Raw genomic sequence first — 15,488 nt, 5'->3', positions numbered from 1 at the left:
GGTTAGGCCTAACTAAAGAACACAATGATTATAACAGGTTTTAATGTAGGATACAACAAGATATACAGTAAACAGTTGCGGTAGTACATAAATGTGTTTGTTGATCCACAAAAAGTAGTTGTCAACAAAAGTTACACCAGAAACCACAATCAGTGGTGATAATATCAACACATATCAGTCATTGCTATCAGATATACAACTCTATACAAGTGATTGTATATTGAAACAGTACAAATATTAAGTGTAATACAGTATAGTACAAGTGTAATACCATGCAATACAAGTATAATACAATGTAGTACAAGTGTAATACTGTACCAGTTTCAAATACCAGGGATACAGGTAAGTCATTAAAATCAATTACATTCATTACTATAAACTTGATGAAATTACCCAATTTGTTTCTTGTTATTCAACACCTCAATAAAAATAAGCACTAAATAAAAATTCATTAACACTAAGTTAACTCCAAAAAAGACTTGTTTTGGTCTACATACATTAGGTTGCAGTTAAGGTCCAAAGTTAAGATTATATCAAAATTTGGTAGAAATATGTTACACAGGAAATACCGGTTATTAAACAGTTGAGTACTAGTAAGATTCAAACCCACAACCAGACATACACAGACAGGATACAATACTAAAAGTCAAAATATTTACCCCACCAGATCAGTGACTAGTAGGATTCAAACCCATAGCCTCTGAGTTGAGGTAGTACATAAATATGTTTACAATGAACAAATAGCTATCAACAGTTGTTATACCAGAAAGATGACATCACTCACAGTTCACACATATCAGATATACTTGTAGTACAACTCTACAAAAGTATTGGTGTATTAGTAAGATGTATTAAAATACAATGCAAGTAATAGTAAAAAGTACAGTGCTCAAATTTCAATACATTAGTACAATCTGTTGTAGTGAATCCCCCATATCAAGTTAATAGTTACAGAGATACAGGTAAGCCAGTATATACATTCATTACTATAGAACAAGCTTTATCAGATGTTCTATAGATACTTTGTTATTCAATACATCAATAAAAATAACTCAAAGCAGATTTCATCATCACTAGCGCTCCAGTGTCACAAATATGAACTAATAGACTTGTTTCAGAGTGAGGTTATGTTACGTATGCATTACAATCTTGGCAAGAAAGTGAGGTTAGATCAATTGGCGGTAACAGTTGGCGGGGAAAATAGACAACATACACAGTACATAAAATAAGGTTATATCATTTAGCAATACAGTTGACGATAAAGCAGATGACAGCTCCTACATACACAAATAAGGTTAATATATTAACAGAAACCATTGACAGAAAAACACACAGCCTACATATACAAGTAAGGTTATATTACAGATACAATCTTTACAGTAAAAGTCATAGCTAATTAATTTGACAGAAACATATTACACAGCCATAAAAAATGTTACTCTCACTGATAAGATGCAAACCCTCAACCCTAGACTCATACACAAACAGTTAACTAGAATACAACACCATACAAAATCATAGTGACCAGATATAAAATAATCAGTGTTTGGTAAGGATTAAACCCATAACCTCAGGATCTCACACTCAAACAGTTAACTCCCTATACCATAGTAAACCCTATAGTAACCAGCAATGAGACAATCACTGAATAATAAAAATCAAACCCACAACCTCTGGGGGCATACACAAACAATTAACTACAATACAACATTAAAAATCACCCCAATCAGATATGATACAAACAGTGGCTGGTGAGGATCAAACCCACAAACCTCTGGGATCAAGGACTCACACTACTTCCACTACAATACAACACTATACTAACACTCAAAATATCACCCTAACCAAAAATAAAACGTTTAGTGATTAGCTAGGATCAAACCCACAAACCTCTAAGATAAGGAACTCACACTACTCCCACTACAATACAATACCATACCAAAAACACCCCAACCAGAAATAAAACAATCATTGTCTGGTAAGGATCGGACCCGCAACCTCAGGAAACGATGTCTCACACATAAACTCTTAATACCATACTAAAACACAAGTTAATACCATAACCAGAAATGAGATAATTGATAACTGGTAGGATTCTAACCTACAAACCTCTGAGATCAAAGACTCACACAACTCCCACTACAATACAACACCATACCAAGAATCAATTCATCACCCCAACCAGAAATAAAACATTTGGTTATTGATAAAGATCAAACCCTCAAACCTCTGGGATCATAGGTTCACATTCTAAACAAGTTAACTACTCCTACTTCAATACTAACACTCAAAATATCACCCTGACCAGAAGAAAAGCAGTTGGTGATTGGTAAGGATCGAACCCGCAAACCTCTAAGATCAAAGATGGACTCACACTATAATACAACACCATACCAAAAATCAACATATCACCCTAACCAGAAATAAAACATTTGGTGATTGCTAAGGATCGAACCCTTGAACCTCTAAGATCAAAGAAGGATTCACACTACTCCCACAACAATACAACACTATAACAAAAATCAACATATCACCCTAACCAGTAAAAATACATCATTTGGTGATTGCTAAGGATCGAACCCATGAACCTCTAAGATCAAAGAAGGACTCACAATACTCCCACTACGATACAACACTATAACAGAAATCAACATATCACCCTAACCAGAAATAAAGCATTTGGTGATTGCTAAGGATCGAACCCATAAACCTCTAAGATCAAAGAAGGACTCACACTACTCCCACTACGATACAACACTATAACAGAAATCAACATATCACCCTGACCAAAAATAAAGCATTTGGTGATTGCTAAGGATCGAACCCGTGAACCTCTGATTCATACACATCTTCATACACAACCAACCACTAGAAAAAAAACATAAATTCAAACCACCCATCATCCCAAAAATACATAACATATATAAAATATAAATTTAACATCCAACATTTGGTGGCCTTTACAAAGGCCATTTTTTATACTCAACGGTAAAGTTCCGCTTAAGCCTTCTTTCAGCTGTTTTTAACATTGGATACATAAATTATCATTTGTTTCACAATTGTTATAGACTAAAGCATATAGATATGTATAAAATAAAATTAAAATATAATGTTTTTTTTTACACACCCTATATATGTAATTAAGAAATCAAAGTTGTTATTTACCACTATAAACACCATACCTATAACTGACATCATAGCCCTATAGATAAGGCATTGGAACAACATCTAGGAGAGCGGGGTTCGATACCCGGTCAGGATTCACACTTTTTATCCACAAAATAGTTTAATAAAAATACCTACATATAAAAAGGTCACATGATCAACTGATAACTCCTATGTAAACATAAAACTACCCCTAACAACCCCTAACATTCAAACATATATATATATTCACTACCCCTGAGGATTAAACTACCACTCTAGGGGTGGTTTTGCCCCGATCTGGGGGTATCCTACTACAGTTATATAGATAAATAACAAACAACCCATAGTTAAAAACATTAGTTAGTTAGTTGAATACATTAATTAGTTAAAACATACATTAGTTAAAACCATAAACATTGACAGTAAAATGATAACTAAACAGTTATACATATTACAGTATTCAAAGAAAAATAACAGATTATTAACATTAAGGCAATAAATCTATTTCCCATAAGAGCCCATGTTAGACCTCAAGCGCTGACCCTAACTACTATCACAGAGTTTAACTTGTTCCAGCGGCAAACTTTTCTGATGGTAGATGGACTGCCAACTAGTTTCACCTCCTAACCCAATCAGCCGAAACCTTTCCGTAACCAATCCGAAACTATTATCCAATGCGAAGATACTTTACAAACTAAAAAATGTCATTAAAATGTCTACCTGATGTACTCAATGTCCCTGATGGCATAGTTGTAATGCTCGATGAAGTTGAGCATCTCACAGGCGCAATGCCAAGGGTTTCCACTGAGGAACATCTTGACTCCAGAGTTGCTCCTGGGTAATCTGACGTGGCTGATCTGAGTCAGCTGGTTGCCTTCCAGACTCAGCTGGAAAATAGCATTTCTGTCAGCGATGTTGAAGGTATATGTCAGGCGTAAAGTAGCAAATAATTGGGAAATTTTAAAAGAATGATAATGGATTATTACTTGAAATTTGCTGAATAGTCGAAAATTCATATAACTTTGACTCTGTTAGAGCTGTTGATGTTGTTAACTAAATTTACAGTTCAAGAGTATGTTTAGTTGTTTCAGCAATTAAAACAATGTATTACAAACCTTTCTTAACGCATACAAATCTTGAAGAAAATTAAATTTTTATTTGTAAATTTTTGGCTCATGAAATTTTTTCAAGGAATCTTGTTTAGTTGGTATCATTAATTTTAAACCAAATGACAAATGGCATCCATGTGACCAGAATCAACCCCATTTTTGGATTGCTCTGACAACTTTCAGATTTGAAAACGAGTTTTATATCCACTCAGCAACCCATAGTGGTTTGATAATTATAGCATAAATACTCGTCATTGGTATAGTATTATACAGGGTGATTCAAAATGAATGACCCAGTTTTAACACTTTATAACTTTTATACTATTAAACTTACCGCTATAAAATACACATCAAACGAAAAAGAAACTCAAAGAGTTTATGCCTCCCAAAGACAGATCATTCAACAAAATCGATGCAGCAGAACTGTAGATTTTATTGTACAAAGTTAAAAAGTAATCTCCAACTTTTTTTATCACTAGAAATTTGGAGGTTACTTGACGTTTTTGCAAATAACTTTTAAATGGTGAGGAAATCGACCAAAGTGGAAGGTATTATTCCGAAAGAGAATAAAATTTCCTACAATTTACTATTATGCATTTTTTGAAAATGCTCAAGAAAGGTACCAAAAGTTGCCACAAAATAAAAAAATATGAAAATCCCCGTCTTGAATGTAGACAATAAACATAGCAAACATTAATTTTCACACTTTTTTATTTTAAGCCAAGTTTAGGCTACATTTATTGAGTATTTTCAAAAATGCATAATAGTAGATTGTTGGAAATTTTATTCTCTTTCGGAATATTACTTTCCACTTCGGTCGAATTCCTCACCATTTAAAAGTAATTTGCAAAAACGTCAAGTAACCTCGAAATTTGTAGTGGTAAAAAAGTTGGAGATTACTTTTTAACTTTAAACAATTAAATCTACAGTTCTGCTGGATCGATTTTGTTAAATGATCTGTCTTTGGGAGGCATAAACTCTTTGAGTTTCTTTTTCGTTTGATGTGTATTTTATAGCGGTAAGTTTAATAGTATAAAAGTTATAAAGCGTTAAAACTGGGTCATTCATTTTGAATCACCCTTTCTTTGAAATGTAACTTTTAAAGAGCATAGTGCAATCCCTTGTTCTTGCCGGCTACGTCCAAATTCACCAACATTTTTGGGGTCGTTTCTAATGTCCAAATTCACCAACTTTCTACCTGGAGCAGGTACGATATTTCTCCCGGCGGGCGGGGAAGGAATTCCGAATAGTTTGCCCTCGCCTGCTCCGTCTCGTCTCGGCGAGAGTGTACTGCTTAGCCCTAATAGTACTGTTTAAGCTGTGATTGTTTCAGGCAGCTTTAGGTTAGGTTAGGTTAGGTTAGGTTAGGTTTGGTTAGGTTAGGTTAAGTTAGGTTAGGTTAGGTTACAGTACACTCTCGCCGAAACGAGACGGAGCAGGCGATGGCAAACTATTCGGAGGGAATTCCTTCCCCGCCCGCCGGGAGAAATATCGTACCTGCTAAAGGTAGAAAGTTGGTGAATTAGGACATTAGAAACGACCCCAAAAATGTTGGTGAATTTGGACCTGGCCTTCTTGCCACCATAGAAGGTCAGGGTCACTGAAGCATTATTAATAACCAACCAAAGTCTAGAATTTCACTTACTCTGAATTAACCAAAGGAGAAACCTTGGGCAGCTTACGAATTAAAAATTGTGAACATTCTAAATACTCGTCTATCGTGTCAGAAGAGCTAAGTAACTTTACAAATCGGTAGTTTTCTTAGATTTTCCATTTCTTTTCTTTCCTACATAGCCTATACATAGGAGAAAAAACGGGTCTGACTTGAGGGAGGTACAAATGAGGCAACGATGACATCATAGTTTAGGTAAAAATTGCTCCGTTAACAAAGTTGTTGGTACTGAGTCTGGTTCACTCCACCGCACACAACGACAAGTAGTAGAGAGCACAGCACGTTATTTTTACTTCACTATTAGGCATAGTTAATTATAAAATTAAGAAAAATTATAAAATAATCTTAAAATTTTTCAATTATTAAATTAAACTGTCATAACCTAACCAAACTTGCTGATATGAAAAATTTATTGACAAAAAGTTAATGCTGCCAGCGGGATTCAAACCAGGCACCTTCGGATTATCAGCCCGACACGCTAACCATCACACCACCGAAGCTGATGACGTATCTGAACGTATCACTGAATTCCGTATCGTTGCGGTAATGGTGTTCCCACAAGAGGAGATCTGACAGCTGACGTCATGGAAGGCTCTTCTGTACCTCCCTTGAGTAAATACAAAAAAAACTTTCTATGAATTAATAGAAAAATATATTTATTACAAACCACAATAAAAAAAAACGGAACTTAGTCTAGAATCGCCCTTCTCTAGATAAACCTTCGGAATCTTGGTTAGCATGCCAAAAACTCTCTTACAAATCAGAAATTTCATGACAACCATTTTACCCTTAAATTTTCCACGCCCTTTTAAAATAACCTTGATAGCCAATTTTGAATAAAGTCTCCACTCTTACCTCCTTAAGCTTGTCCATATTCCTGAAAGGATCATCCTCGATGGTGGCAATTTGACAGTCAGATAGACTCAGTATCTGCATGTTCCACAACAATGCGAATGGAAGTTCAGCCACTCTAGTGATGGGGTTACCGTCCATGAAGAGTTTCTTGAGCTTGTGGAAGAACTGCAGATTGGAAGGGACAGAGGTCAGATTGTTGTTGGAGAGGTCAACGACCTCCAAGTGGTTGGAGTTCCAGGGGGTGAAGTAGTCCATGTCCTGGAGTCCACAGCCTGATAGGTTGAGCTCCTGGAACATTTTCAGGTGGAATATGCTTCTGGATAAATGGTTTCGCTAAAGCTATTATGGATGGGAACACAACTGAGGTTATTTTTTTTAACCGATACGATAATGTAATATAAAACGGGATGAATGGAAGATTGAACGGGATGAATGGAAGGTGGAATGGGGTGAGTGGAAGAATGAATGGGAATAGTGGAAGATTAAATGGGAATGGTGGAAGATGTAATGGGATGAGTGGAAGATGGAATGGGATGAGTGGAAGATGGAATGGGATGAGTGGATGATGGGATGGGATGAGTTGAAGATAGAATGGGAAGAGTGGAGGATAGAATAGGATGAGTGGAAGATGGAATGGAATGAGTGGAAGATGGAATGGAATGAGTGGAAAATGGAATGGAATGAGTGGAAAATGGAATGGAATGAGTGGAAAATGGAATGGAATGAGTGGAAAATTGAATGGGTAAGTGGAAAATGAATGGCGATTGTGGAAGATGGGAGGGTATGAGTGGAAGATGGAACTGATGAATGGGAGATGGAACGGGATAAAAGAGACTGTTAGTGTGGATTTGTTGCAAAGAAGGTTAGCTGCTGGTTTAGGCAGTCATCCATTCCAATGATCAAGGACAGCTTTACCAATGTCGAAACATCATAAGGCCGAACTAAGGGACCTTCTGATAACCAGGAGAACACTATAAACACATAGCTAGGATAACTAGACGGATAGTATTATACATAGACTATTGTGGACAACGAAATTATGATAGGATCAGCAAAGGTTATTTCTTAAATCATCCAACAAAGTGATACAAAATATTCGTTATGTTACTTCTTCGTTTGTAACGATGAGTATTGCGTATTTCAGCAGCTAGTTACATTTAAAAACTGTATTTTCTAAAGCCAACCATGTATTTTAATATATAAAAACCATATAAATCATTCCATATAAATTAATAATAAAGACAATTTTTTCAACAGTCGAAACAAATTTGTAACTTTTTATTGACTATCAGTTAAGGCTCTTATGCTCTCGAGTCAGCTTTAGTGCAAAATAAACAAATCAGAAACGATTTCAAACAAATCAAGAAAACCAATTCCTCTAGGGGTCGTTTGTTTATTGACGAACTGTTGACTAATTGTTTGTTTCAATTCTTTAAGTGGATGATTTCCATTTGATCGAATTTGCAAATTGTTTTTTATTCTTTTAATTTCCATTGATAAAGAAAGCTATTTCAAGTTTTTTACCAGCAGAAATGTTTTTATTATTGTGGTCAAACACTTAAGTTTTTTATACGAGTTTTTTTTTTATATAATCATCTTTCTATACGTTTGTATCTATATTTTAATTTTTGAACACCATTTAAAGTGTTTTTCATCATACTGCCCAGAAAACTGCCGTTTTTAGTTCTCTAAATAGTCTACCAAACGTGAATAATTTAAATGACACTTTTTACTAAGTGACATTAAAATTTCACAAAGCTCAACTCGAAATCAAACGCGTCCAAGATCCAAGACAAGTTCCGTCTCCAACATTAAAGTTAAATGATTCTCTTCACTATGATAGTGGTTTAAATACCTTATTCATGCAATCCAATTGTTGTCTCCACAACTAGTTTCAACCTGCTAGGAGGTCATCATCAGGTGAGTACAAGGATGAATTACTTCATATGAAGGTCGTCAGTAACAGTTTTTTTACATTTACACAAACACACGACGAATAATAAACACATAGTGCGCACACATATACGGCCGATAAAAACATCGAACTTGACAAGCGGACCCGTGTTGAGAATGCGGAAGTTGCGTCTAGACTGTAGGGTAAACAGCTGGTCGGTCAAGCATCACGCGCATTTTCTTATCGCTCGTCAGTTCCATTCCCATTGTCTCTGCCCTCCCCTTCCCTCTCCAGTATTTCTATTGCAGTGTTGTATATGATGTTTGAATTAAAATAAAGTTGGTCGTTTAAAACGTTATCCATGTCTGATTTGACGGCTCTATAAATCTCGAATTCTTCCAGGGTGTTAATTTTAAACTTGTCCTGTGACGTATGTAAAATTTCCATGTTTTCATTAATGCTGTTGTAATTATGCTGATGAGAAACTAGATGTTCGGCAAAGGTTGAAGTTTGTTTTGAGGTAGTCTTCTTTGGTATGTGCTCCTTAAAGCGTTTGGAGAAAGAGCGGGAAGTTTGGCCTATGTAATATTTATTACAATCTGAACAGTTGATTTTGTAAACACCACTTTTTTCGTATTTAAGTTTAGTTGTGCTTGGTCTTTCTTTCAGAAGTGGTCCCAGATTGTTTTTTGTTCTAAAGGATACTGTTATGTTATTTTTCCCCATTAATGTTTTGAATTTATTACTAAGACATGAATTATAGTCAGCTGATAAGAACTTTTTATTTTGGTTCACTCTTTCTGTTTTGTTTTGGTGTTTCAAAATTAATTTATCTATTAACGTGGTCGTGTATCCATTGGAGACGGCGATGTGTTTAATGATGTTTATCTCTTCGTTGTAATCGTCCGTGCTCATTGGAATTGATAACAATCTATTTACAAAACAATGGTATGCGGCTAATTTCTGTGAAAATGGATGGTGTGAATCTGAATGTATTGTTTGATCGGAGCAGGTGGGTTTTCGGTAGATTTTAAACTTTAAGCTGTCACTATGTTTTGATATGGTAAGGTCCAGAAAATTAATGGAATTATTTTTCTCCTCTTCTAGTGTAAACTTAATATTATTGTGAATATGGCATAAATAAGCATTTAGAAGGGATAGCTGTCTGTTGTTACCATTGAACAGGACAATGGTATCGTCTACATATCGATAGTAGAAAATTATTTTGTTCTTATATCGGTTGGAGTCAGTAAACAAGTGCTGGTTCTCGATGTGGTTTAAGAATACTTCAGAGAGAATGCTGGAGAGGGGGGAGCCCATGGCTAGGCCGTCATTTTGTAGGTAGAACTTACTGACGACCTTCATATGAAGTAATTCATCCTTGTACTCACCTGATGATGACCTCCTAGCAGGTTGAAACTAGTTGTGGAGACAACAATTGGATTGCATGAATAAGGTATTTAAACCACTATCATAGTTATTATTCGCAATCCGGAGGCTACCCACACCATAATGAAGTTAGAAGCTGATCAAGCAAAGTTAGCCTTTCAGTACAAGGATATAAAACTAAAATTATGCAAAACAATAGAGAACATAAGATTCAACAAAACATGTTTAGACAATAACGTAGTGCCACATTATGTGAACATAAAAGTTAGTGGTAAATCTAAAGCTGCCTTAAAAGCCAAAAAGTCTGCCGAATCCATATGGATTAAGAATGAAGTAAAACATCTTTATTCCAAGAAAAGCCGATTGAACAAACTTCTATTAACGAAACACCTAGAGTTATTAAATAAATTACATCCTAGCCAACAGACAAATGTACTTAGTGAAATTAACCAACAAGTGAGTAAAAAGGTTTTTACTAAAAAGAAAACCCAAGATAAAAAAATCAAAAAGTTATTGGAATCTCAACACGTTAAAGAAGTAATAAAATGCACACACACATTTTTTAAGAGGGTTATAAACAATACAGACATACAATTTAATGACATTGAATTAAGTTTATTGAACAAAGGTCTCAATTTCAACTTCCCGAATAACAGAAAATTCAGTCTGTTCAATGAGTTATTGAACATTGAATCGTCAATAAGAGCAATTAGAGACGATAACATTCGTGAATCCACTAGATTCATCATGGCGAGTAAAGCCAAACAGGTTATGAGGAACTCGATAGGCACAAGGAAACTAAACAACAAGTACAAGTCAATGCGACAGGCTGTAACTAGCATCAGGAACAAACTCGCTGAGGGGAACGCATTGATTACAAAAGCCGACAAAGGCAACTCAATTGTCATAATGGATAAAGATATTTATGTGAATAAAGTTTGTGACTTTATAAGTAACAATAACATCGAGCTTCTTAACAAAGATCCAACATCCTCTTACGCCAAATTAATCAATAAATCAATATCTGAGAGCAAGAACTTATTGTCAGTTAATGATATATTTTCTCTAAAAGTAACGAACCCACAAGCACCGGTCCTCAGGGGCCTTCCGAAAATTCACAAACCAGATGTCCCAATCCGACCTTTAGTAAATTTCATGCCTTCCCCAGCATATAAAGTTGCTAAGAGATTAGATAAAATTATAAGGAAAGAAATTGTGTTGGAAAATAATCACAGTGTCAAGAACAGTATTGAACTCGTTGAAAAAATCAAAAATCAACAAATTAGCGGAAATTATAAGTTAGCATCTTTTGATATTGTTAATTTATACACGAATGTACCCGTCAAAGAAACCGTGCAAATACTTGAACAAAACCTTCGAAAAAATTCCAAATTGTCACCCAACGCCATCAATGAACTAGTTTCACTATTAAATACGATATTAAAACAGAACTACTTCCAGTTTCAAGATAAGTTCTACCTACAAAATGACGGCCTAGCCATGGGCTCCCCCCTCTCCAGCATTCTCTCTGAAGTATTCTTAAACCACATCGAGAACCAGCACTTGTTTACTGACTCCAACCGATATAAGAACAAAATAATTTTCTACTATCGATATGTAGACGATACCATTGTCCTGTTCAATGGTAACAACAGACAGCTATCCCTTCTAAATGCTTATTTATGCCATATTCACAATAATATTAAGTTTACACTAGAAGAGGAGAAAAATAATTCCATTAATTTTCTGGACCTTACCATATCAAAACATAGTGACAGCTTAAAGTTTAAAATCTACCGAAAACCCACCTGCTCCGATCAAACAATACATTCAGATTCACACCATCCATTTTCACAGAAATTAGCCGCATACCATTGTTTTGTAAATAGATTGTTATCAATTCCAATGAGCACGGACGATTACAACGAAGAGATAAACATCATTAAACACATCGCCGTCTCCAATGGATACACGACCACGTTAATAGATAAATTAATTTTGAAACACCAAAACAAAACAGAAAGAGTGAACCAAAATAAAAAGTTCTTATCAGCTGACTATAATTCATGTCTTAGTAATAAATTCAAAACATTAATGGGGAAAAATAACATAACAGTATCCTTTAGAACAAAAAACAATCTGGGACCACTTCTGAAAGAAAGACCAAGCACAACTAAACTTAAATACGAAAAAAGTGGTGTTTACAAAATCAACTGTTCAGATTGTAATAAATATTACATAGGCCAAACTTCCCGCTCTTTCTCCAAACGCTTTAAGGAGCACATACCAAAGAAGACTACCTCAAAACAAACTTCAACCTTTGCCGAACATCTAGTTTCTCATCAGCATAATTACAACAGCATTAATGAAAACATGGAAATTTTACATACGTCACAGGACAAGTTTAAAATTAACACCCTGGAAGAATTCGAGATTTATAGAGCCGTCAAATCAGACATGGATAACGTTTTAAACGACCAACTTTATTTTAATTCAAACATCATATACAACACTGCAATAGAAATACTGGAGAGGGAAGGGGAGGGCAGAGACAATGGGAATGGAACTGACGAGCGATAAGAAAATGCGCGTGATGCTTGACCGACCAGCTGTTTACCCTACAGTCTAGACGCAACTTCCGCATTCTCAACACGGGTCCGCTTGTCAAGTTCGATGTTTTTATCGGCCGTATATGTGTGCGCACTATGTGTTTATTATTCGTCGTGTGTTTGTGTAAATGTAAAAAAACTGTTACTGACGACCTTCATATGAAGTAATTCATCCTTGTACTCACCTGATGATGACCTCCTAGCAGGTTGAAACTAGTTGTGGAGACAACAATTGGATTGCATGAATAAGGTATTTAAACCACTATCATAGTTATTATTCGCAATCCGGAGGCTACCCACACCATAATGAAGATTCTCTTCAGTTTAAGTTTCCACGCAGAGTAACAGACACGTCTGAAAGATCTATTTGTCTTGATCAGTGAAGCTGTGTCGTTAGTCATTGTTGGACCATTAATAGTCATCAGATCACTTTACTGCACTTGTTCTGTGTTGTGAAAAGTCCAAGTGAAACCCACGTTAAATATGTGATCTTTAGCTATTGTCAATGGTTATATTATTTTACCTAACCCGCCATGTTAAACTTCCCTATCCCAAGCGTGATGTATACAACTTCTTTACTTTAAGAGTGATGTAAAGTTGAAAAAACTCACTCGGTGAGGTAATGAAACCCATTTAAATAACATTGAGTGCTTAACTTAAAAAAATATACCTCTATTGAGCCAACGACGTTCAATGCTAGAAATCAGCAGTGCGCTTGAATTTTATTGTCATGCTTTGAAGCATTTTTCTAACCTAGCTTTCGTTTTGTAAATGAACATTACTGTTAGAAGATGAGTGAAATGGATAATGAAAAGTATTGTTCGTAACCTCCTCTATAGTGTCGGGTCAGGTAAAATATTGTACGTTACACGTTACGCAAGAGCTTGTTTACATCACTTAGGAGAATTATGCACACTTAGGAGAATTATGAACATTCACCTGCGTGATGTAAAAACGCTCTTACTACACTTGTAATGTAAACATCACTCTGTTTTTGAAAATAGCCCATTTCTATACAGCTGAGTTCATCGACAATCTTCAATTTCCATAAACCAAAATCAAATAGTGGTCAGCTGACTTTTCCTGACATAAAAATTACTTTCGCTACACAAAAAATACTTTGCCTGAAATCAAAAAAGTTACTATCATCTGAATTTTGCACTAAAACTGATTGTACAGCCGTATTGTGTTTAGATTAGAAAAATGAATTGATTACGAAATATCAGATATTCTTTTACTTTGATGAAGTAGTTTTTTTTCCATCGTGATAAAAAGTATCATTCAATACTCGTCACAAAAGTCTCATTTCGGGACATGATTACATGCGAATAAGTAGTGAAACTCGCCTTTGGCTCGCCCCCTTGTTTGGTTGGGGGTAAGTACAAATGAGCCACGGGGGACAGTGCGCAAGACCTATAATCGTGCCAAATTTCAGATATCCAGTTAATCTAGAAATGGGCAAACGTGATTTAGATTTATCCGCCTGTAAGAATAACATTGGGGGGGGATTTAATATTTTTTTGGGGGGGGGGTTGTATTTGTAAAATTTAACTTTTCGTAATGGGCGCAATACCTAAAATCGTGCCAAATTTCAGATTTCCACCTAATCTATAAAACACTTTTCCAAATTATTCATTGGTTTCAAAACAAAGACTAGTAACTGTGAAAGATTTGAAGTGCATTGTCCCGATGAAAGACGGTGGTTCAAGAACTGTGAGGGTGGGGAGGTTATTATTTGTTGAGGGGGGGTACGTATAAAAATTCTAAATTCCTTTAATATAGGAGTTCCTTTAATATAGGAGTTTATTAAATAGGGGGACGTTTCTATACGATTGATATCCGCATACCAAATTCGACCGTAAGAATGGCATAGGGGGAATTCGATATTTCGGTCGGGGGGAGGGTGGGGGTTATCATTGTAAAATGTCACTTTTCGAAAAGGGCACAACACCTACAATATTGCAAAAAAAAACAGATCTCCAGCTAATCTAGAAGTGGGTAAACGTGATTTAGACCGATGAATCTGTGGTGGCTATTGTCACTTTTCAAAAAGGGCACAACACCTACAATATTGCAAAAAAAAAAAAAAAAAAAAAAAAAAAAAAAAAAAAAAAAAAAAAAAACAGATCTCCAGCTAATCTAGAAGTGGGTAAACGTGATTTAGATATCTATCCTATAGCCACCACAGATTCATCGGTCTAAATCACGTTTACCCACTTCTAGATTAGCTGGAGATCTGTTTTTTTTTTTGCAATATTGTAGGTGCTGTGCCCTTTTCGAAAAGTGAGATTTGGGGGATTTGGAGGGGGGGATTTTTCAAATGGTCCTTATTATATTCATACCTTGGTGTTAGCTCTAATACAGAAAACTTTGTATAGTTATAATAACCTTGTGCATATAGTGGTAAAGAATCTGTTATTACCTCGTAAAAGTGGTGAAACCTTTTAAATTTTGACATTAAACTTAAGTTTTGGGGGTCAAGGAGTAAAGTTACGAAAAAAAAAATGGATGAGTAAAACCGAAAGTAAACCAAGTAAAATACAAAGCATTAATAATATTTGCAAAAATTATTTCCTTATGTTGGGAAAAGTAGCGAAAAACATTAATAATTTGAAAAAAATTACCAATATTTGAAAGTAGGATGTTTTTTTAGGAGTGAAGGGGTGAAATTTTCAGAAAACACATAAAAGAGTATTGTAGAAAATTTAATTCCTGACCATGAAAATTCATTCAAATCTTTGCTAGCTCCTATTGCTTTTTAGTTATAGCCGTTAAAAAACGTGTTTTATCGTTTTTAGATGTCCGCGCCATTT

At 35.3% G+C, this 15,488-nt stretch overlaps 1 protein-coding gene across 1 annotated transcript in view; it reads right to left on the bottom strand.

Annotated features, from left to right (window-relative positions):
• The window catches only part of LOC128984733 (uncharacterized), a 45,391-nt gene that overhangs the window by 19,151 nt on the left and 10,752 nt on the right, over positions 1-15,488 (bottom strand). The window contains exons 4-5 of the mRNA XM_054404075.1: positions 6,784-7,071; positions 3,868-4,034 (exon numbers count right to left, since the gene is read on the bottom strand). Coding sequence (XP_054260050.1) covers positions 3,868-4,034; positions 6,784-7,071 — 455 coding nt within the window. The remainder of the gene's footprint in view (positions 1-3,867; positions 4,035-6,783; positions 7,072-15,488) is intronic.

Source organism: Macrosteles quadrilineatus, unplaced genomic scaffold, assembly GCF_028750875.1.
Source record: "Macrosteles quadrilineatus isolate MER2022 unplaced genomic scaffold, UCM_ALF_1.0 Scaffold_2__2_contigs__length_208266976, whole genome shotgun sequence".
In the NCBI taxonomy this organism is placed as follows: domain Eukaryota; kingdom Metazoa; phylum Arthropoda; class Insecta; order Hemiptera; family Cicadellidae; genus Macrosteles; species Macrosteles quadrilineatus.
Note: the sequence above shows the minus strand (reverse complement) of the source record. Positions and strands in the feature narration are given on the sequence as shown.